We start from the raw sequence: 22,914 nt of genomic DNA, 5'->3' as shown, positions 1-22,914 counted from the left end.
TGTGGATGTGTTGCCAGCGTTAAATGAAATTATGGGCAGAAGGGTTTATTTTCACTACCGGATATCAATCTGAACATCAAGTGACGTTTACACGAAAGCTGTTAATAAACTATTAACTGGTGGTAGGTATCTCATATGTGAGAGTCCGTCTAGGTACCACCGCAATCTCTATTTCTGCCGCCAAGCTGTAGTGTGTAGTCACTGTTGTGTTCCGGTTAGAAGGACATTGTAGCCAGTATAACTACTGGACATAATAAGACTTAACTCACGTCTCAGGATGGCGAGCGCAGTGGAATACCAAACCATATTTTGTAATTCAAGATAGCGTTTCTGCTGTTTATGGTGGTCGTATCGCTTACTATCAGGCGAACGGCAAGCTCGTCTCGTCATTGAAAGCAATAAAAAAAATGGTGATTCTTCGCTCAGTATAGCTAACAAACAAATATACTTAAAAAAATATCCTACGCTAAGTAAGAATCGTATTGGTATTAGTCACGATCGAGTTTTAATTGTTTTACATTGTACATCGTAAGTTTAAAAAGCGTGTAAATTGTAGACGGCTGGTGTTTCATAATTTATTTTTATATGTACACTCGCGGGCAAAAAAATCTACCACTAGTAATGAAGTTTTTTTTACTAAGCGTATTTTTTTTACTCTAGACAACACCGTGTAGTTTGAAAACGATGTAAACCAACGAGAGACGTTGAGTTTTCTAGAACCAGTACACACTAAGATCTGAAACAAATATTGATAACTAGATGACCCGGTGAACTTCGTATCACCTACATACATTTATTATTATTATTTATTGTGAAACACAATTTTGCCATACAATACGTATGTTATCATTATCTGTCTCTCGCTAGTCGAGAGTACGGTTTGCACGTGAAGTAGCTCGTCGTACATTTGATTAACTTCGACGATCAAAGTCATCTTCTCCGTGGCATTTTGCGACAATAACAATAAATAAAGTTCTCACGCACTGACAAATTGATGATAGATTTTAATAATAGTCTTGAAATTTATTTATTTATTTTCTATTTTTAAGAACCCACTGACACTTTTACACTTTATTTATTTCTGAAATGTTTTGTATTTGAACAAAATAAACCAAAGAAATCGGACCTCATATTACAACCATGAAACAGACTTATTTCTGAATACATCTATATATATGTTACAGTTCTTTATTTCTAAAAGAGAAAAGACATGAAATGTTTGACAGGTAGGAACATTTTGTATTGAAAACTTATATTGTCGTTTTTAGTATTTTCCGTTATTTATTATTTATGTTCGTCACCGTTTAATCCATCCCTGGACTTCCACAAATAATTCAAAACCAAAATTAGCCAAATCGGTTCAGCCGTTCTCGAGTTTTAGCGAGACTAACGAACAGCAATTGATTTTTATATATATAGATAACACAAATGTTAAAATATTTGTGATTGGAATTTATACATTGTTGCAGTGGCGAAGGGTCCATAATCTATACAACCCGATTCCTGATGGCTTCCCTTTATGTAGAATTTCTGTAGAATTTAATTATCAACAGAACGAATTGCAGACCGCATTTATGCATTTTAGTAATAATATGTTGTGGCGGTTCTCTTTCGGAAAATTTCACCTTTCGCCACTGCTTCGTTGTAAAAAATATAAAATATGATTATGAATTGTTATTCATTGTAAAAATTATACAACATACTTATAAATCGTTATATTATAAATAATATTTTATTTAAAGGTACAATTTTCTGGAAGAATAAACGATATTGTGTAAAGAAAATTTGTCAGCTCACTCATCGGTAGTGATCGATTTTTTTGCCCGCAACTATAGTTTGCTCCAGTTTTTTTTTTATATCCCAGGTGATTGGTAGGTTTGGTAATGCGATATACGATTTCACGTTATGTATATGTATGTTTTCACAGTTTTTGTTCACACATTGATGGATAAATTAATTTAACTTGCAACTTTGCAATGAAGTGAATATATGATGTGTGAATTGATGTGTGCTGTCTTCATTAAAGGGATATTAGAGTCTTCATGCATAAATACATATGTATTATGTGTACGTATCATTTTTTTCCATATTAGGGTTAAATAGACATGTATTTTTTTGTGTATCGGACCCCACAGTTTACACCGGGGAATACTGGAATACTGGAATCCCACGGCATAGCCACTGCAGTAGCCTGGAGAAAAGTTAGGAGATCTGGGGAGAGAAGGCCAGGAAATGTTTACAAGCCTCCATAGGCCTGAATGTATAGTTAAAACCATGAGGTATACACACTGAACTATGTGCCTAGGACCGTGACATATGTCCTGTGCGTGGGCGTGCATTCGGTGTGGAGACCGAGCTTACAAGAATTGCCTCGGAGGGGATAGACATGTTAACATCCACTTTAGAAGCTATGGAGGTATACACACTGAAATATGTGCATAGGGCCTCGACAAATATCCCCCCGTGCGTAGGCGTGCATGTGGTGTAAAGACTAAACGCACAAGAATTGACTGGGGGGGGGGGGGGGGATAGACATGTTGACATCCACTTCGCAAGCTATGTTCGTTCCCATGTACTCTCTTCGCTCTTTAGTTAATTAATAATACGGTTCATAAAGACGTCAGACGTCGGTTGACTTTCATAATACAAATGCCCACTCTTCTTTACTGTGAATGTATCAGTGTACCCAAGTACGAGGTCCTGGACAGCAGATCTTTGCGAGGTCTTTTTACCCGACTGTCCAAGAAGAGGAAGCAGTCGGCGTGCGCCTGTTCGCCAGCTGTAGGTGGTAGCTATCCAATCTATACAATATATAGGTATACGATACTTCCAACTTATGATTCAATGCAAGCAATTTATTATTATTTAAATTTGAAAACTCCAGCTTAGATAGAGGTGTGACATTTTTGTTTGTTGCAGGCGTGTGGCCCGCCTGTCCAGCTGGAGCCGGTGGACCTGAGCATCAAGCGACGGCCGCCGACGCCCAGGAGACGCGGCAGACCGCTGGGTAAGTTTTTTTATTGCCAGGCAAATAAGCAAGCTGTCTATCTGATAGCTGTACTTGTCGCCCATGGACTTATCAAATTCCAGAGACACAACCAAGCCCCTGTCTACATGGTGGTGAGCACTCTTTTTAAGCCGTACCTGTCGCCCAAGGACTTATTAAATTCCAAGGGCAAAACCAAGCCGCTGTCTACCGGGAACCATCTTTTTAAAACCCGTTTATAGGCCAGGATATAACGCTCAGAGAACACCGATGCAGGGAGTTTATTTCATATTGAACACGTGCTGCTACTGAGTAACGTAAGCACGTAAATGCTGCTCTGTTCAAACACGGTTTGTACCAACGTAATTCGGCTATATTTCGTGAAGATTCTCTGTAAGATTCCCAGATCTGTATGTGAGAGTTTGATACAATTTAAAATGCTTGGTTAGTTATTTCCCATACGGTGATATCATATCATGGGACGGGAATAGATTTAAACATAAGATTAATTATACCTCCGCCTACAGGTGGTGTATTAAAATGACTTGACCTATAGTGGTTTGCAGTTGAAGTTAAACCCAACCCGACCCGCCAGACAAATGAGTTGCCATATAAATAATTTATGTGGCACAAAGCGATGGTTATTTATTACACCAGCGGATCCGGCATGAACATCCGTGTAGGAACCGACCTCGGCGCCTCTCACCCGACGCACGACTAGATCTTTGGTTTTTTAGGGTCCCGTGATTATGTTATGGACTTTAGACCTCATTGGTAGGTTGGCATACACGCATGGGAACTTCCAAAATGCAAGTTCACGCCGGTTTTCTATTTATTATAATAATATCAGCCCAGTATTATATACTTGCCCACTGCTGAGCACGGGCCTCCTCTACTACTGAGAGGGATTAGGCCTTAGTCCACCACGCTGGCCTAGTGCGGATTGGTAGACTTCACACACCTTCGAAATTCCTATAGAGAACTTCTCAGATGTGCAGGTTTCCTCACGATGTTTTCCTTCACCGTTAAAGCGAACGATAAAACCAGTGATTAATTCGGTTGAGCCAAACATTGTATGCTACAGGCAAATTATTTACATTTCGAGTCTATAATTAATGTACAACAAGAATACACTAAATGTCGTGCCAAAAGTTACATTAATAACATTATAAACTTCACAATTTCAAATAGAAATATCAAATTTTTGTTTGCCTTAAAATCGAACTCGGACCCTCACTGTTTCACAGCCGCGCCACTGAACTAATGGGACAATATTTATAGTCCACGCTCATGCAAATATTAAATCTACCTCTATTTGATTGCGCGAACCGATTGTCGAGACGCATCACGGACTCTCATCATTTTATTCAGAAAGGTCATCGCGCATCGAGCTAGGTGCCAGACGCTTCAGTTTTGAATGTTGTGTTTCTAGACTTGAACATAAGTATGTATAAGTATAACTAACTTTTGCATGAAGGAGTTTTCCGGGATAAAAGTCCTGCTATATATTTTCCCGGGACAGAAAGCCTTCGCGGCTTCGCCCGCCTGATTGAGTTTTCCGGGGTAAAAGTCGCGCTTTATATTTTCCCGGAACAGAAATTAGCCTATAACCTTCACTGGGTCTTAAACTATCTCCATACCAAATTTCATAAAAATCCCTTCAGATGATTTTGAGAAAATCGCTAACATACTGATATAAAAAGGGACTTTATAATATGCATAGATATATATAGAGTAGTTTTGACATGCGTTAAGTAATTATTTAAAAATTTAAACGACAAAATTATCTTATAACACTTTACAGTAAGTAACTCAAAACGTAGTAAATAAAATAAATAAATAAATAAAAATGCTTTATTCATCACGTAGGCGAACATAGTTCCGCCCTGTGGAATGGGGGCGTTTGAAGAATTCCACCACGGTATCCCCTGCCTGTCGTAAGAGGCGACTAATAGGGGCCACGAAGGGGGTCATCGGCGGGCAGCAGGGGGCTGTCCGCCCTAGTGCGGTTACCCCAGCATAACCGCTCAGTCGCCCCCCACGAAGGCTGGGCGGTAGTAATAAGGGACTTTCTCCGCGAAACCAAAAAAAAAAAAAAAAAAAGGCGAACATAGTTGCACTTATGATAAGTCAAGGTACATGAGAATATTCAATTATTACTTAATTAGATTAGCTTATATAAACAAAGACAATAGTGTAACAGAAGTGTAAGTTTCGACAAAATAAATATCAATATAAAATAAATTAAAATTTACTACTATAAGAAAATTCGTTTCAGCGGCATCATCACACTTTCAGTCAGAAATACACTCACGGACACGCTATATTCGCATTAAACTATAAAACGATAAAAAAATAAGAAAAGTAAAACAGGGATTTTTGGGGGAAATATTTGTTATTCATGGATAATTTTTGAAACGATGTTAGCAGACGTAGTTTCATTTATTAACGTAATGTTCACTTCTACCTTCAAAGTGGTAAACATCGTTGGCAACCACGCTGGGAGCGTAGATTAAAAAATATGATTTGACAAGGGATTCATTTTCATAAACATACTATTTTGAAATGTTTAAAACATTTTTCTATGTCTTTCAATTATTTATCATATTTTAAAAAACATAAGTAGTTGAAAATTTTTTAATATTTACCAAAACAATAATGTAAATTAATTATAAGTCCCCTGTAGAATCATAATTTTTGAACCTAATGCGTGGGCGCCATCGAAATGCAACTGAGGTCTCTGGCTCGCCCTTAAGGTATCTCTGTCAATACGAATTACTGCGTATAATATTTTTTATCAATCTTTAGATTTGTTCGCGCCAGTGTAAAAGGCCTTTCCCAGAACAAAAACTGAGGTAAATAGTAAATATATGGACTTTTTCTTAAGGATTTTTAATGTATCTAATGTCTACAAATTTGCAATATACCATTGTGAAGAACAATAACTTAGAAATTGTGCCCAACGGTGGAAAATTTCATACATGTCTGATAATATTCCTCATATTTTAATTATAATTTTATAATCGATCTAAAAGAGAATCTTCATTGAATATCGACAACTTGTGCCCAACGGTGGAAAATTTAATACATGTCTGATAATATTCCTCATATTTTAATTATAATTTTATAACCAATCTAAAAGAGAATCTTCATTAAATATCTAGTAAAATAATGAAACACGGCATTATCTCGAAGGTTGTATAACCCTTTCCCTTACTAAATACTCGTCCGGTTAATTAAACTGAAAAGAGGTGCAAGTGAAAGGGAAGCGGCTTCGTTGTGTCCACGCAGGTATAGATCAGGAGACGTAGAGGCGACAGGGCAATTAGTTTGTGCCTAAGGGCTTTACTAATGAACATACTGTCACAGATAGATTTAGCCGTGATAAAATCCGAAGATTTGTTTTATTTCAATGTTTAACGTTCGCGTACACATAAGAAAAAAATATATTTTATGTTTCAGAAATATTTAAAAAACAACTGGCGAATGTCACCTAAACTAATAGGATACCATACTTTATAAGTTCCTAGTTCCTAGTATTTATTACAATAGATGAAGACGTTTATTGTAACGCCACGGATATGTAGTACTTTGTAATATAAAGGTACGGTTGATGTGGCTACTGTTTATTCGCTGGTGCTTACCACGACTGCGACTCTATCATAAACTAAATAGATAAATAATAATAAATGCACCCAAAGCCTACACAATAGATCCAACAGGATAAAATAGGTAGCCTACATATTATTATCCTGGCATGAAAGTGGACCCACGACCTTATTACAAAACAACTGGTAAGAGAGATCATCTTCGGCTTTATTTTAACATCTGCATCGACATAGAAACCCTAATAATGCTCATTGTCTTCTAAATTAGTTTACGTCGACGCACATTATTAGATTTTAAAATTCCTACAACGCTAAATGCAAATAATTATTAAAATAACCTATCTGTTTATTAATCTTTGCCCCCCACAGATAGGACGGTATATTCTAATGGTTGTTAAAAGGCCGTTACATGCGCGGACATGAAATGCCTAGATTTAGTGTACGATCTAGAATTACGAGCGGCTTACACATAAATATACAGGCCGGCTCGATCCGCAGTTAAACATTGTATAGCTCTGAGTGTTTCACTGATTGGAAACGATTTATTTCAACCATTAAAGTGTGATATTTCATTTATAAACAAGAACTGAGTTAGGTTTATATTCACAATGCCTATGTGGAGTTGTCTTAGTGATAGGAACAAGTTGTCTAGACTGCGGATTTTATCGTTCTGTTTGCGATCCACTGTAAAAGATCAAAGAATTGCTTTTCTCGACAAGGTATAAAAAAACATGATTATTTTGGAGCATTTTTGGTCTCATAACCTGAACATCAATGATGTGTCTAGTTTAGGAATTTTAACGGCTATTATAACAATGGTAGCCGCGTCATAATTATATTATAATGTCTAAGGTCGCCTAATATATTACAATCATATTAATAATAGTACATTTTTACTAATTTCGTATTCCAACATGATAATATTTTATTAAAGATGTTTTGTGGCACGATTTCGGAATCGATACTAGAGTCTACCCTGTTATCGGGCCGCTATTTCAAGAAAATATTGTCTCATTATACTTAATAAACAAACATTTCATTAATTGATACCGTACAACGGATACAATCCATGTACAAGGTGTAACAGTATTAATCATGAAGAAAAAACATCTATGTTCAGAATTATTATTGTATCGATTTCAACTATTTTTAACACGAGCTATGATTTTAATTGAATTAAATTATAATTTGAAAAATATACTTCGTATTTGATATAGTGTCATAATCTAAACGTTTTAAAGCGCATTTTTGCTCCACCGGCAATTTTAAATGCAGTTTAATTTATGTAATAACTAATAATGATTTTATAAAAAGTTGCATTTTATTAATTTGTTATTTACAAAATGAATTATTTAGTTGGCGTGTATGAGCTTTCATGATAATTTTGTCACGAGTTGTATTACTTATTGGATGGAATGACGATGAATGGACAGCAAAAACGTACATAATTATATTATGTAAATACATAAGCACGCGTCTAATGTCGCAGGAGTAGGCGGAAGCGTAAAAAGAGACGTTTAGAATTGCAATGGTAAAAAATAGGGGGTGTAAGAGAGTTTAACTAACGTGTTTCGGAGACAGAGTCCACGCCGGACCGTTTTGCTCGCTCATAAGCAGACTAACTGATGAACTGGTGACCAATCAATCTCCGATGAAACGGCTTGGTAAGACAATAGGCCAAACAAAAAAGTGCCACGGTCTAGAGACTAAAAATAATGTGCATCACCATTTTAAGCAGGAATTTAATGCAGAACATAATAATCCACAAAAATCATTTTTGTAATTTTCTAATATGCACATCATCCTATAATCTAACGGTTTCCAAATCGTATTTCTGCTTAGAAAAGGAAAAAAACGATTTGGTGTCAGTTCATAATAGCTTAGAAGACGACTGGGAAGTGAGAGGTGGCAGGTTCGACATCCACACCCTGTCAAGCGTGTTATTATAAAACTTGTACAGCATTCTGCAGTGGCTCGGGTCATAGAAAAAAATCTGCAAGTCAGCGATAGAAAGTGACATACGTGTGAGTGACGGAAACATCTCTAAAAAGCCGAAGCTACCTGATAATATAATTATCTTTCTAAACCTATTGTGGGATGATCACTGGCAACAGTCTTCTATACCGACTTTGACCTCTCAGTATGCAGTGGCAGAGGCCCGTGCCCAACTGTGGGACTGGAGCCCAACTACGTTTCAAATGGCGGAACCTCATCCCCCCCTTCCCCTCACCTTTAGCGATAACCACAATGTGACTTATATCTTCTGAAATATATTAAACCTTGTGTAGAATAATTTGGGTAAAATAATTACAGTTTGACTGTATAATTTATTTAGTACAGGGCTGGTATTATTATATTATACCTATCTATATAATAATATCTGGTTGTGCAAATATTTAGCGCCGTGTAGGTACTGTGATACCTAAGCCACTCCTTGATACGTTAGGACTATGCCTGGCCGGGTGTATTTATTTCATTAGTGATGGTACAGTGTGGTCGCGTTGCGAGGTCGTCTCTAATGACACTAGATCGGTCTGGTCGGTGGTCGGGTCGCATGCCGGACGGTGGGCAAAAAAACTCGCCGTCAATCGCGATGTCACGAGTCCGCGGTCGCTTAATTTGTAGTTGTGACCATGGTTGACGTTAGGATTTTTTGAGGCTCTAAATGATTGATAAGTTTATATAACATCAGGCCTGTTTTACTGTTCCATTGCTGGGCACGGGCGTCTACTACTGAGAGGGATTTGGCCTTAGTCCACCACGGTAGCCTAGTAAACCTGGTAGACTTCACACACCCTCTAAATTCCTATAGAGAATTTCTCAGGTATGCAGGTTTCCTCACGATGTTTCCCTTGCCTGTTAAAGCAAGCGACAATTCACAAAGAATACACACATCATTTTTTAGAAAAATCAGAGGTGTGCCCTTGGGATTTAAACCTGCGGTCCAAACCATTCGTCTCGGCAGTGAGTTTTTGATTAGGTTAAATTCAATGAATACTATATATATATATATGTGTGTGTGTATGTGACGATGTTATTTCTTTGTACAGTAAAATGACGCGTTTGATGGTTATCTCTGCGTCTGCTTATAATCAGAAGTAGCAACACCCGGATCTTCTTATAACGAAACGCCGCTATACTGCTCTCGTCACCTTGAAACTTAAGATGTGCGGAAATTTGTAGTACTTTTTATTCAAACTTCTGGATGATGTTACTGTTTGTGACCAGCAGTGATACTAATATTCAAGTAAATAGTGAGAGATCCGATTGATTCAATCAATACTAATACTTAAAGCAAAGTCAGTAATACTTTGTATAGTGTCGGCAAAAACCTAGTCCAAAAATTAAATAACCTAAATAGATGCAACGTCTTCACTTTATTATGTCCCTTAATAAAATTGTAATGCAAAACATACGAATCATTGAAACAATCCGATAAATTCTCACAGTGTTGTCGTCCCAGTATCCTCATTTTAAAATGCATTAACCTCATGATATCAAGGACTTAGCTTGTGTAATGAGAAATGCTAGAGTAAAAATGCTAGTTATTTGAATAATGTTTCACTAGAGGAGCTCATTGCCTATTTTCTTCGGGGGCTAGGCAAAGAAATAACTGGTGGTAGACACAGTCGCTTCGCCTAAGAAAACCCTATGTTTTTTTGTAAATACTTAACATCCCACTTCTTGCAGCAGGGGTTAAAATTAGGACACATAGAAATTAGGCTCTACCTTTGGATCTCTATTTTGTAGAAGTATTACGTTTAGATAAAAAAAATAATCACTAACTATTCCGCCAATATGATGTTAACTAGGAACAATAATAGCAATTTTCAATGGAATAACATCAGCAAACTTCAATTAAATACCGGTCGAATTTTTAGCCCAATTTATTTTAATTGTGACCTTTAATCCACAATTTTAGAGCATCAAATATTGCCGATAAAAATAATTAAAATTCTTTCCGACGCCGCCATGTTGGATGTTAACGAGCGCCATCTTGTTTTTTTTATAACAGCCATATTGTTTTTTCATTAATACCAATCGTTTATGTGTCTGTTTGTACTTAAAAAGCTATTTTAATTGAATTTGTTAAATGTAATTACAGATGTTATTGTTTTTGTTTTAAATGTCATTCGATATCGTATAAAATACTTTAGATTGTTATCTCTAGCACTGTATTTTTATAATTCGTAGGGAAATACGAAAAAACTAGTAAAGTGCGAACAATATTTGGTTTTTCACATCGTTAAGGATGCTAAAATCAATGAATATTTTTTTTTGCCTTTATTGCATGGCATACTCTTCTGTATACAAAAAAATATAGACTTGATTCTTGATAAGGAGTGTTTACAAAGCTTGTTTGTTAATTTTTTGGTATAATTTTCTTAATAAATGTTTAGGTAACAAAGGACTTTATCTCAATACCCAATCATCAAACAAATATTCAGAATGAAAGACAAAATAATTTTATAGTCACCTCAAAAATAGCTACTCCAATTCTCATTTTTATTTTCAAGTGTTGATCTTTTTTTGTATAACAAACCATTTAGTACCGTCCCTTTACTAGTCATCTAAGCAGTGGTAGACACCAGGAAGGAGATTGCCGCCAGTGTAATGTCTGGGCATTCATAAAACATCTCATAACTCGGTATGATGAACGTATTAATACCTTACATTTTGCAATGTAAATATGACGGTGTTTCTACTGTTCATACAAAAGCGTTAAATATCAAACGAATGCTCATCTCATCCATTTGTGTATAAAAAACATAAAGGTCGTTATTAAATAGTGCTGTAGGTGATGGTACAATCGTGACCCGATGCAAGCTCGCGGTCCATCTGCCGCGCCCGTCGTGTTACCGTTCCGTGTGCAGTGATGGGACGTTTGTCGATATCGATAAGACGGGTAGACTTTATCCCCCTTATTCATAAACGTTATTTATCTAAGGACAGAGCATTGCTGTGATAACCAGTCTGTTTCTTAGCTTTGTTGATCTGACAGCTTGCTACTTGTTCAGCTTTGTTTATCTGACAGCCAAATAGATTAAAGTTGTGTCTCAATATTAGCCAATCACGACGGCCCTATGTCTACGCACTGCGAAAGCTGACATGCCGTTAGCACTGAAGATCAGACTTGTTATCACAGTAATGCTCCGTCCGTAGATAAATAACATTTATGAATAAGGGATCTTTTACGATATGACAAATGATATGGATAAAATAATGTATTTTTTAGCCGACCTTGTGTCTCGTTTAGTCGATTAGTGTTATGAATTATAAGAAAAAATGCACTTTATATTTGTTACAATATTTCCGGTGTCGTAAATGTCACGTCTTTTTATTGCAGGCCAACTTTTAGGTGTATAATTACAATTTTTTGCGGATCATTCAATATAGTTGTTTATATGCGTTAATCCAATTGCGGTGATCTTTATATCTTGCTATTATCGACATGTTGATATAAAGTATCTAAGCGAAACATGTCTTACACATTCATTATCCATTCATATCTTCAAATAATTGGTTACCCATTATTCGAAAGGAATTATTGTACAAAATAATTCCTCCGTTAATGTCTACAAATAATTGTTTAATACCCATTCTTTTTAAGGACGAATGAACTATTGTACAACATATTTTTTTCTATCGACATCATAATTAATAACACATCACTAGCGGTCGTGAGAGGCGCACCGATGTGGCCTACATATTATAACGAACTGTGCACATGAGAGCTCTATGTGGCGTAACTTTACCTACCATGTAACTGGAAGCATCACTAACCTGCCCACATACTTCATCCTTATCTATGTTCCAAACAAATAGTCCAACAGGTCGACGTGGAGATCCTTGGGGGAGGCCTATGTTCAGCAGTGGACTTCTGGCTGAGATGATGATGATGATGAAACAAATAGTCAAGTTAAAAAAATACATATCAAGCACCCTTAGTATGGTGATCGACTTCCTGTGGACATACATCTACAGCACAAATTGTTTATCACCATCAGAGTAATATTGTTAGACAGAAAACTCCAGTAAAGTGACAGCACGCTGTTGAGCATCGTTTTGCCGTACTCACTATTGGAATGAAATTTAAAAGCTCAAATGATCGGAACCCTTCAGTTTTATTTGTGGCGTATATCTGGCATTTCCAATTGTGTTTATGATTAAAGTAAAAAAATATCTTTTGTAATTCATAATTATATTTCCCGCTTAGCTTTAGAGGGAAGTGGAAAAAAAAATTGCAATTCCTTCCTACCCTTCTATTTGTTTAATTTCGTTGCGTTGCGACTAATTAGAGCTCGAAACTCGTCAAATTTTAGCACTCGGTGTCATAAAGTGCGTACCACTTCGATCTTGGCTTACAGGATTTGTAGTGGTGGGTGTGAAGGCGGGAAAAGCTCTGTTGTGTTTGGTGTGGTGAATGCGATTTACTGAACCCAAACTAACCAAATGTTAGTTAATTGTAGCCCCGCATCTAACCAAATGTTTTCTTTTCTTTAGTATCAGTAGCGTATCTATATTATGTTTATGGCCGGTTTGGAAAAATAGCAAAGACTAACACGCATCACGCCTTTATCCCGAAGGGGTAAGCAGAGCTGTTAAGACACCCACTTTTCGCCATGAGTGTTTTCAATGATGTGATAGGCAAGCTTGTCGCCATATCGGGCACAACTTCCGAATTCCGGGCATTCATCAATTAAACCCAATATCAATGCACAACCCCGAATTAAAATATTAATCACTTCGTTACTCTAATGATAATGAACACAGGCTGTGAAATACGTCCCAAGGTCTACTTTTAACTCCTCACTTGGTTTTATATTCGGGCTATGAGTTGACTATGAAACGAGAGATCACGGGTTCAATTTTCGCACCATGACTACCTATAGTTGTTGTTGAAACTATTTTTAGGTCTAGGGGAAATGAGACGACTGTGACACATTTTTACAAGATTCTATGGTATATTTTTTGCTTATATATGTTTAATTTTATGTAACACATAATTCTATTTTTTTTCATTAAAAATTTTCAATTATTTCGAAAGATAAATAAAGGGTAAACATGAGTTATAATCTTTTCTAATTTTTACACCAACAAGAAAAAAATAGTTTTTTTTTCCAACGAAGGAAAAAATACCATGGGACCTTGTAAAACGACAAACAAACGACTTATATATCAATGGCAATAGGAAAATCTGTAATATTATTATCTGCCCTGTATTATATTATGTAGACGGTTTCACTGCTGAACTGAGGGTTTAGGCCTCCACATTTATTATTATATGGCTTGTAATAAATCAGTATCACAGACCATATAATGACGATATCTAAATATCAATAAATGGTTTAAACTATAAAAGGCCCAACGGAATTGACTCAAGCAGGCTGTCACACTTGTGGCTAATTATTATAAAGTTGAATTAAATTTGTGCTGAGTCCTAAAAGGGACATGTTCCATATTCAAAAATTGGATTGGAAGGCATGAGCGGAAGCGATTTTGTTTGGAGCTTTTTACATAATGATAAAAAAAATTGAGATACCCGGTTTCGAATACCCTTTTCCTCAGGAACAGTCTGGATTCTAGTATTTATGCTAGATATGGCGATAGGCTCGCCCCCTATCACACTATAGGAATGAACATACACGTCGGAAAATAGATGCACTGGTTGCACCCCTGCCTATCCTTTTGGAGATAAAGGTGTGATGGGCGATTATTTTCTTTGTTGTGTGTCTGGTAGAGTGACTATAGGTGGCAGCAGCATTATTGAACCAGCTATACCGGATTGGTACCACTGTCTCACAGGAACTGGTGTGAAGTAGAGTGTCACATACTGATTATAATTTGAGGTTTCGATTGTTTGTTTTAGTTACCACTGTTTATGGACAGTTGTGATTGTTCGCATCATATTTAATCTAAAAAAAATGCTTTCTTTTTTCTCGCCCCCTCCAACATGGTGTGGCGGACCACAAATGGCGAAAAATGTGTCCCCTAGTTGTACCCCTGCCTACCCCCTTCGGGCGTATAAGGCGTGAAGTATGCATTCTGTAAAGGAAAACTACTCACAAATGATTGTTTTACCCAGATTCACTTAATCAATAAAACATGAAACACTAATCTCAGATTGTTTTAGACGGAATGGTTTGAAATTCAATAGTTAGACAACAAAAAATAGTATGCAAGGCATTTCAACTTATCCTATTAGCACGCGACAAAAAAAAAAAACTTCAGAAAACACGGTAAGAAAAACCCAAACGTCACGGAATGACGTCAAAGCTGACACCGATACTCGACAGTTAATACCACGACTCGATTCATGATCCGGTGATCTTAAATTTTGTTGATGGAAATACAGTTTATTTTTACTGTTATTTTAATATCTGCACAATCACGCTGTCCAGACCAGAACGCAGCAGTGAACTACTTAATTTTGTGTATCTCTAAAAATGCTATACTTACTAACAGATTAAAATCGATCGAAATTCGGGTAGCTTTTTTTATGCAAATGGAAAGCAGAAAGCTTCTGTTCCTATAATGGCTCAATTTTTTTACTATGCAAATTGTAACCATATTATCTTCGGCCCCTATAATGGTTTAATTTTTGAGTAATTAATGAAGCCAGTTAAATTATTAGACATTATGAGATTTAATGTCTCTCTAAGTATGAAGACGGAGTGTAGGCTCATGCAGAAGTAATATATTGATGGGCGTGAAGCTCACGAATAGAAGTCGATCTGGAAGATGCTCTTTCGGTTGCACAAAAAAGTTCAAAGAAAAAACGCCGCTACCTCAATATTCACCCACTATCAACCGCACCACAAGATAAAGTTATAAATAAGTGTGTAGTAAGTTTTAACAAGGTCGTAACTTATAATTTAAGTATTAAGTTGGTCGTTCGAACGGTAGCGTTCACTTCTGTGAACATAAACGGAACAATAATGGTTAAACGGATTGTCGGCTTTGGGCATGAGGTTGGGCAACGTTTGGATTTGCAAATGTTGTGTTTAAGGACTTGTTTTATTTAAAGGATGATTAGTTGAGTGTAGGTTAAGGTGTCCTTGTGGTATTGTTTTGTTTATTATTGTAGTTTTTGCTGCTGCGCTGACTTGTAGACGTTTTCGTGTAATAAAAATGATTACATCCATGTAACATAGTCCGTGTTACTTGAAGAGAATGTTGCTTTAATTTTTGTAAAGAGATTTCCGAAAGCCAAATACTTTACAGAGATGACTTACCTTATAAGTACATAAACTTTTTATCTATAAATCTGACGATTAAATAATTCAGATTGATTTTGCCGCACTTTTTTCTCATAAACACCGGTATAAAACAGCTGTCCTTTTGCGACTTATGGATTGAAGTCATAAGTACGTACTACAGTGACAAAATGCGAGTACATTGGCATAAACTCCACTATCGCAAAGCTTCACATCCGTGTTTCAGCCGATATATGGGTCGGTGATGTGGCAAGAGGCATAAGAGAAAGGCGTTCACTCGGGTTAAACGCAATATGTAAAGATTAACATCGCTATAAATTCTACGCATTTGTTAGAAGGCAATATCCAAAACGATCGATAGATACCGCGAGCTGTGAGATATGCGAATCTCAGCGCTGCGATGTGGTTATTGTGATAAGCGGTAGCGGATTTTTACTAGTTTCAATTTTGCTAGGTCTTATATAAGGTAGTTACGTACAAGTCATTTTTTCTGCTAACATTGTGATAAATCATCTGTGAATAATGATTATTTACATATAAAATCCCAGTTTTCCTTTTTTTGATAATTTTTAGTTGAGAAAATATTTCGCGTGGCGTGACTGTATTTCTGAATATAAGTGTGATGTGTCGATGTGACGAATACTCTTAAGGCGGCTGTAGTGGTATAAGGATGTGTAAAATTAAAATAACTTTATATTGATATTTATTTCTTTCGAAACTTAGATTTTTTATATTACATCTACGGTTCTAATAACTTATTATTAAGTATTACTTTCAAAGAGATAGTATGTGGTTTAATTTAGTAACGCCAAGCCAAAATGACCCGGTAAATTAACAGTGCCTAAATATCTTTCTTTGTTAATCTTTTTTGTTCTTTAACTGATTGAAAAGTGACAACCTTCCAAGAACAGTAACCTAATTTACCGTTCAAATCAGAAAATAACAATTACTTCACTATTCGTAAGGCTATTTGGTAGTGCAGCGGTTATTTTTAAACTGTATTTTACTTTGAGGTCCATCTAAACAAAAGAAAAGTTATAGTTGTATGATGTTGGTATCATTTAAATTACTTAGAATTTAAATTACATAGAATAGCCAATATGTAGAAATTGAAGTTTAGCAGCCTAACGTTCCGCTTTAATATAGAACGAGTAATGTCTAATTTGATAAAATACTTTGAATAAAACTAATAACTTAAATATTTCGCTTCAAGAAAGTTAAAAAGTCCCATCCGCCCGCTACGCTCATGACAGTGTCCACTGCCTAACTTTCGCAACGCACCGGTGTACGGTAACAATGACTACCGAATGTATAAATTGACGCGTAATTGTAGCGGCCACGGTGTGAGAATCGATCTGTTAAGGTACCCCGAGTGTCGAGATGTAGCGGGCACCTAATTTACCTAGGGTTATTTAGTTGGTTATATATTTTCATAATATGTATGCTAAAAAATATGAAGTGATGAAAAAGTTATCCATAATTCGCATTTTTTTTTACAACAAAATAAAAAGCGGTGTTATTGGGTCTTAATAATTTGGAATTAATCTTTAAATCCTCATAATACCAACGGGGAAGCTTCAAGAACTTTGATATCACAAATGGGTGGTTGTGTAAGAAAGAGGAGTCATAACTCATAAGCAATTCTTTTATATTTATTTTTCATTTGTATGTAGAAATTAGCGCCTCTTTCTCGAAATACCAAATATAACTAAACAAAACGCTAAAAAAATCTAATGATATAACACATAACATTAACTTCAGTTATTAGTATAGTTCAACCTTAAATTACTTAATAAAAGATTTCAACGCGGTCCACCTACTTAAAAAATACTTTAACCATACATATTGTAAATGTTGTTCCATTCTATAATTTCAACAGAATTTTCCTTTCGTTGAAGCCAAGTTGACCGCACCATATTAAAACTTCACTGGATATAATCACACTCGCTCCCGCTTATCACTTCCACTGCACAGAAAGTGAGATCAGTTTGACCAATCAAAGGCGCAAGTGAACGCCGCCGGCGATATTGTTTTAGGATAAGCTATATTGTGCATTAAATAAGCTATAACATAGCGGAATGAGCTGTTACGTTAGCTTAAAAGCACATAAATACTGGGCAGCAACAATTTAGGGAACTTCCGGAGCCTATATTTACCTTATAGTTGGTAATGCATAATGATTTCTCTAGTATTGTGGCTGTTAACTGCTAGTTGATACCATTGATCATTTATTATTAAGTGACGCAAAAGCAAATATGTCCGACTCATAAAATGATTTTTAAATACTTAAAACCAGACAAAATGTCCGAAAAAACGTATTACATTTATTCACGGGGGTATATGAAATTGGTGTTGAAGAAATACATAAGCGTCCCTTTCCTTTCAGCTGTTGAAAAAAATTAAAACTGTTGCTCGCGACTTCGTCTCTATTTAAATAAATACTTAAACTAAATAGAAAAAAAAGTGTACACCAAGATAGTAAGAGAGCTATTTTGCTGTAAATCTATGTACTAATTTATTCTTTATATAATACTAGGTGTTGCCCGCGGCTTCAACTGCATGTAAAATTTTCCCGCTGCAAAAATCCTTCAAACACAGTATGACACCAGCGCCATCTATTTAAAAAATCAGATAAAAAATTCATTCCGGATTAAAGAGTAATGTTTGAGTTAATCCAGGACATGATCTACTGTGTGCTGAATTTCAGCACTTATAAAAAACATACAAACATCTTTAAATTTCCACAGATAATATAGATAGGTAGCGACCGAAGTGGGACACCTAATGGCAAGTGCTTACCGACGCCCATGAGTATCCACTATATGAGAGCAATCATTGATGCGTTGACAGGCTTTTTGCGCGTGCGCACTTTGACGATAGTACCCATAATTTTATGAAGAAGACTAGCTTTTACTCACGAAACCAGCCGCGCAAATGTCTTCGCTCGGTATAAAACTAAAACAATGCTATTTTCTACGATTAAAAGCAATATTTGCGATATGTGTGGTCTATGTATGGCCCTCTAATGAAAATTCATTTAACGGTTTATACGTTTTGATTGTGCGTGCACCTTTATATAATACAATAACATAATTACAAAAAGTAATTATTAAAAGCTAGCCTATATGCTAATCCAGGACATGCACTATCCGTGTGCCAAATTTCATTTAAATTCGTTATGCGATGGCTGCTTTTGTATTTACAAACATTTTCAAATGTTCTTATTTAAATAACAGTGAGAAGTAAGATATAACAGTAAGAAGAAAAAAGTACGCTACAACCACACATTGGGCTTACAATGAGATAAGTAATCGATAATTATCAGCTTCGTAATATTAGACCATCGTCTCTGACACACATACAATATTATAATTCGTAAATCGTGTTAGGCAGTAAAAAACTGCCATTTACTGTATTTCGGATCTCTAAATACCAAAAATAATACACACACGCCCTTTATCTCCAAAGTGGTAAGCAAAGCGGCAACTAGTGCGCTTTCCCATGTGTTTATTCCATCACACAAATGGTATGAGCCTATCGCCATTTCGGGCACCAATTCCAGACTCACACTGAGAAGACAAATCCAACATCGCTTTGTCCAACATTCCTATTCGAATCCAAAACTTCAAAGCGGAAGTAACACCGTGCTCGCAATACAATGCCACCGAGGCACTCACAAATATTCATCACCATCATCATCATTTCAGCCGGGAATCGTCCACTGCTGGACTTAGGCCTCCCTTTAGAGTTGCGAAAGTCACAAATATTATAACAAACAAATATTTATTAGCCCATGCAACGGTAGATAGAAATGACAGCACGCGCTAAGGGTAGTGTATCGGACGGCCCATCAATTCGCCAATTACACGAAAACAGATCGACGCGAGTGACAGCGCTCGGCGCTTGTTAGACGGACGGACATTGTGTCGATTGTTATTTATATGTACGCTGGATGTGTCATTCATGTTGAGAAATTAAACTGTAGCGCACTGCGTTTTGTTTCCGTATTTTTGAAGCAGAAATATAAAGTTAATTTTTTAAAGTGGTTGCAAATGACTTTGAATTTTATTGTAAGATAATCATCATCGCCTATTAATATTTCGGTGAATGATTTTTTTTTATAAATACCTGTTTTTTCGAAGACGCCTAAATCATATCACTAAAACAAATCAATCAACTAAATATCGCGTTTATTAAACTGATTCCAAAGGAACGTTTATCTATTCACTGTAAAAAAAAAAATTATGTTCAGCGTTGACAGTGACTTTTGTATCTATGACATGTTTGGTTATGGCAAGGCGATGGACTTTCATCATCTTTACTGGGAAATTAATGAGAAGATTTAAATATCGTTCTTAAATGATTATCAACTGAATCTGGATTGCTTAATTTAAGTCGCCCTCATTTCGCCAATCCAAAAACTGCAATTATTAATTTAAATTAAATTATATTTTGTCATAAATAAACGCAGCCGTATCCAGTAAAACGACGCGGGACCCGTAAAATTATGGTCATTAGAAAGGAGTGCAATAGACTGACAATGCACGCCGGTCCAATGCCCTTCGATGCGAGATAGCCAGACCACCGGTCTGCGAGCGTACACAGATTTGGGTAGTAACGTTGGGAGGTTGGAACCCCACTTTCGTTATATTATTTTATTACTTTGACAATATAGCTCGAAGTTTATAGAAATTACTTTTATGAGGTTGTCTTTACAATGACAAGAAATACAATTCAAAGAACTTCAAGAAGTAATTACACCCACTTTTAATATAATAATATCTGGCACAATGATTCTTGAGAGACACAAATATTATTTATTGTTGGATGAAATTATCTTTAGAAAGTTGTGTACTAAACTTTATTAGTAGATAATTTGCTGCACCAAGATAAAATATGCAGAGACGAGTACAACCTTCGTACATTGACATTGGGCTGCAAGTGTTAGGCACACATGTAGTATCAGAAAGTGACGTAAAGCACGTCCTGAAATCAATATTTTCTATAAATATGTCTTTGTGTTATACTTTCACACTCGGCACTGGCAGAAATGATGATGATTAATCCTCCATTTAAAATAAATCGACCCCCTTAAGAGACCTGTTCCCAAATCCGGCCCACAACTTACTAATTTGATGTTGTTTTCCACTGGGAACGACATCGCTCACCGAGCATTTCAATGCATGCAAATTCGGCGCATGCCGTGGGAAACTGGGCCGGCTGCTGTCTCGTGTACATTCACCAAGCGACAGATGTAGTGTCGTCCAGTGATTGTTAACACTTGATGGTCTTTGGTATAAGGTAGTTGCGATGAATATTTTCGCTTTTATAATCCCCAAAATTAGAAAGAAACGTATGATTACAGCAATTTTTTATTCGCATTATTATTATTACCGTGGATTTATTAAAAAGCAAAATTAGATGCACATAAGATAATACAATATTTGATCACTTTTCGAATTTTGGACATCTTAGTCTGTATGTTGATTAGGGCTAAACCAAAATACAAAGAGCTGGATTAATGGGTTATAACCTCAAAAGTGTATTTATAAAGGTATAACTCTCATAGTTCATAGGGATTATTTTTGAATGTAATAAATATATTATAAATTAACGTAAAAACTAAATCGGACTTTTATACTAATATAAGTGTTAATTTGCCATACAATTTGTGTAAAAAAAACAAAAATTTAGAACCACTGCGCTGTCGTACCACAATTTATTGTAAAAGGGAAAAGCTTATTTAAATTGGATGAAAGGCGCGTCTTTCCATCTGTCGTGTGTTTGCATGTATAATTCAACTTTCTTAAATCTAGGGTCCGGGAACTTGGTTGAGATCTGTAAATTAAATTTCGACTTAAATCTAATTCCCAATAAATATACAGTTAAGTATTATTTATTTAATGCGCTTTTTACCTTACAATATTTTTTTGCTTTTATGTAAATCGTAGTAATTCAAAACTATCATTTGCCTAGGCAAATGTAAATACTAGTATTTACATTTTTATCGACATTGGCTAATGATTTGTCAGCAGACACCAAAAATATTTATTCGTTAAGGATTCTCACGTGTTTGAGTAAACGCATTATTTTTTAAATGTAATTCCGCTCATAGACCGACCCCTCTTAAAGTATTTCTCTGGAATAAAATCTAACTTATTATATTAATCAATCCACTTACCTTCTAAGGCTATTTATATTGTAGCTGTGATAACACTCTTTTGACGTGGTAGTGTAAATAATACATCGCGATTAAATCCATTCACGGCAACATTGTTATTAATGACCGCACGCGATGAGGATTATGACAAGGGCGTCGTGTTAACCCTTCGGGAACGACATTAGATCTAAGAGACCGCCTATGACTGTTCTTAGGGTCACTGTTACCTCATTTAAGAGCCGCAAAAGCCTAGCTGGGTGTGGATCGGACTGCCGAGATTGTCCGCAGATATAAAACCCAAAGGCTCGCACCTCTTTTTTAAAGTTATGTGACTATTCTTTGGGAATTAGCGCGTGCTTTAACGATGAAGGAAAAAATAGTGAAGAAACCTGCATACCTGAGAAGGTCTCCTTAAGAATTTTGAGAGTATGTGGAGTCTGCCAATCCATACTGGGATAGCGTGGTGGACTAAAGTCAAACCTCTCTGATGAGGATATATTGTTCAGACAAAAAGTTTGTTTACCTAGGAAATATACACCTATGTAAGTTTAAACCAAATTTATTTTTATATTCAATTTTTTTTTGTAAGGCCGCGGTCACGCAGCCACTGTTAATTCACGCTCATACGTAATAATTAATCATCTGACGGTTATGTAACACTGGAAACTGTTAATTATCGTTTCGCGTTATTGTGTTGTTTTATATTTATGGTTATCCGTCAAAATCATTTAAGGTACGTGATTAATATGATTTCTGCCTATTTAAAAAATAATCGTACTCGTCGCGAATATGCAACATCCTGCGATTTCGCTTATTTGGTTTTATACGAGAAATTGGCTCGAGTATTCTTTTGTTAAGGTTTCTGTCCTATGCTACTAGGGTGATGAGATCGAAGCGTTGCACTTTGCCACTTCTAATTTTAAGCAGTGGCGGCCTTAGTCG

At 36.0% G+C, this 22,914-nt stretch overlaps 1 protein-coding gene across 2 annotated transcripts in view; it reads left to right on the top strand.

The window, feature by feature from the left end:
• The window catches only part of LOC119191044 (Krueppel-like factor 3), a 52,517-nt gene that overhangs the window by 19,014 nt on the left and 10,589 nt on the right, over positions 1-22,914 (top strand). For both annotated transcript variants that reach the window (XM_037444813.1, XM_037444812.1), the window contains exon 5: positions 2,920-3,007. In XM_037444813.1, the coding sequence (XP_037300710.1) occupies positions 2,920-3,007 (88 nt within the window). The remainder of the gene's footprint in view (positions 1-2,919; positions 3,008-22,914) is intronic.

The sequence above is a fragment of the Manduca sexta genome, chromosome 28 (genome assembly GCF_014839805.1).
Source record: "Manduca sexta isolate Smith_Timp_Sample1 chromosome 28, JHU_Msex_v1.0, whole genome shotgun sequence".
In the NCBI taxonomy this organism is placed as follows: Eukaryota; Metazoa; Arthropoda; class Insecta; order Lepidoptera; family Sphingidae; genus Manduca; species Manduca sexta.
The sequence above is the reverse complement of the archived record's forward strand: the minus strand, read 5'-3'. Positions and strand labels throughout refer to the sequence as shown.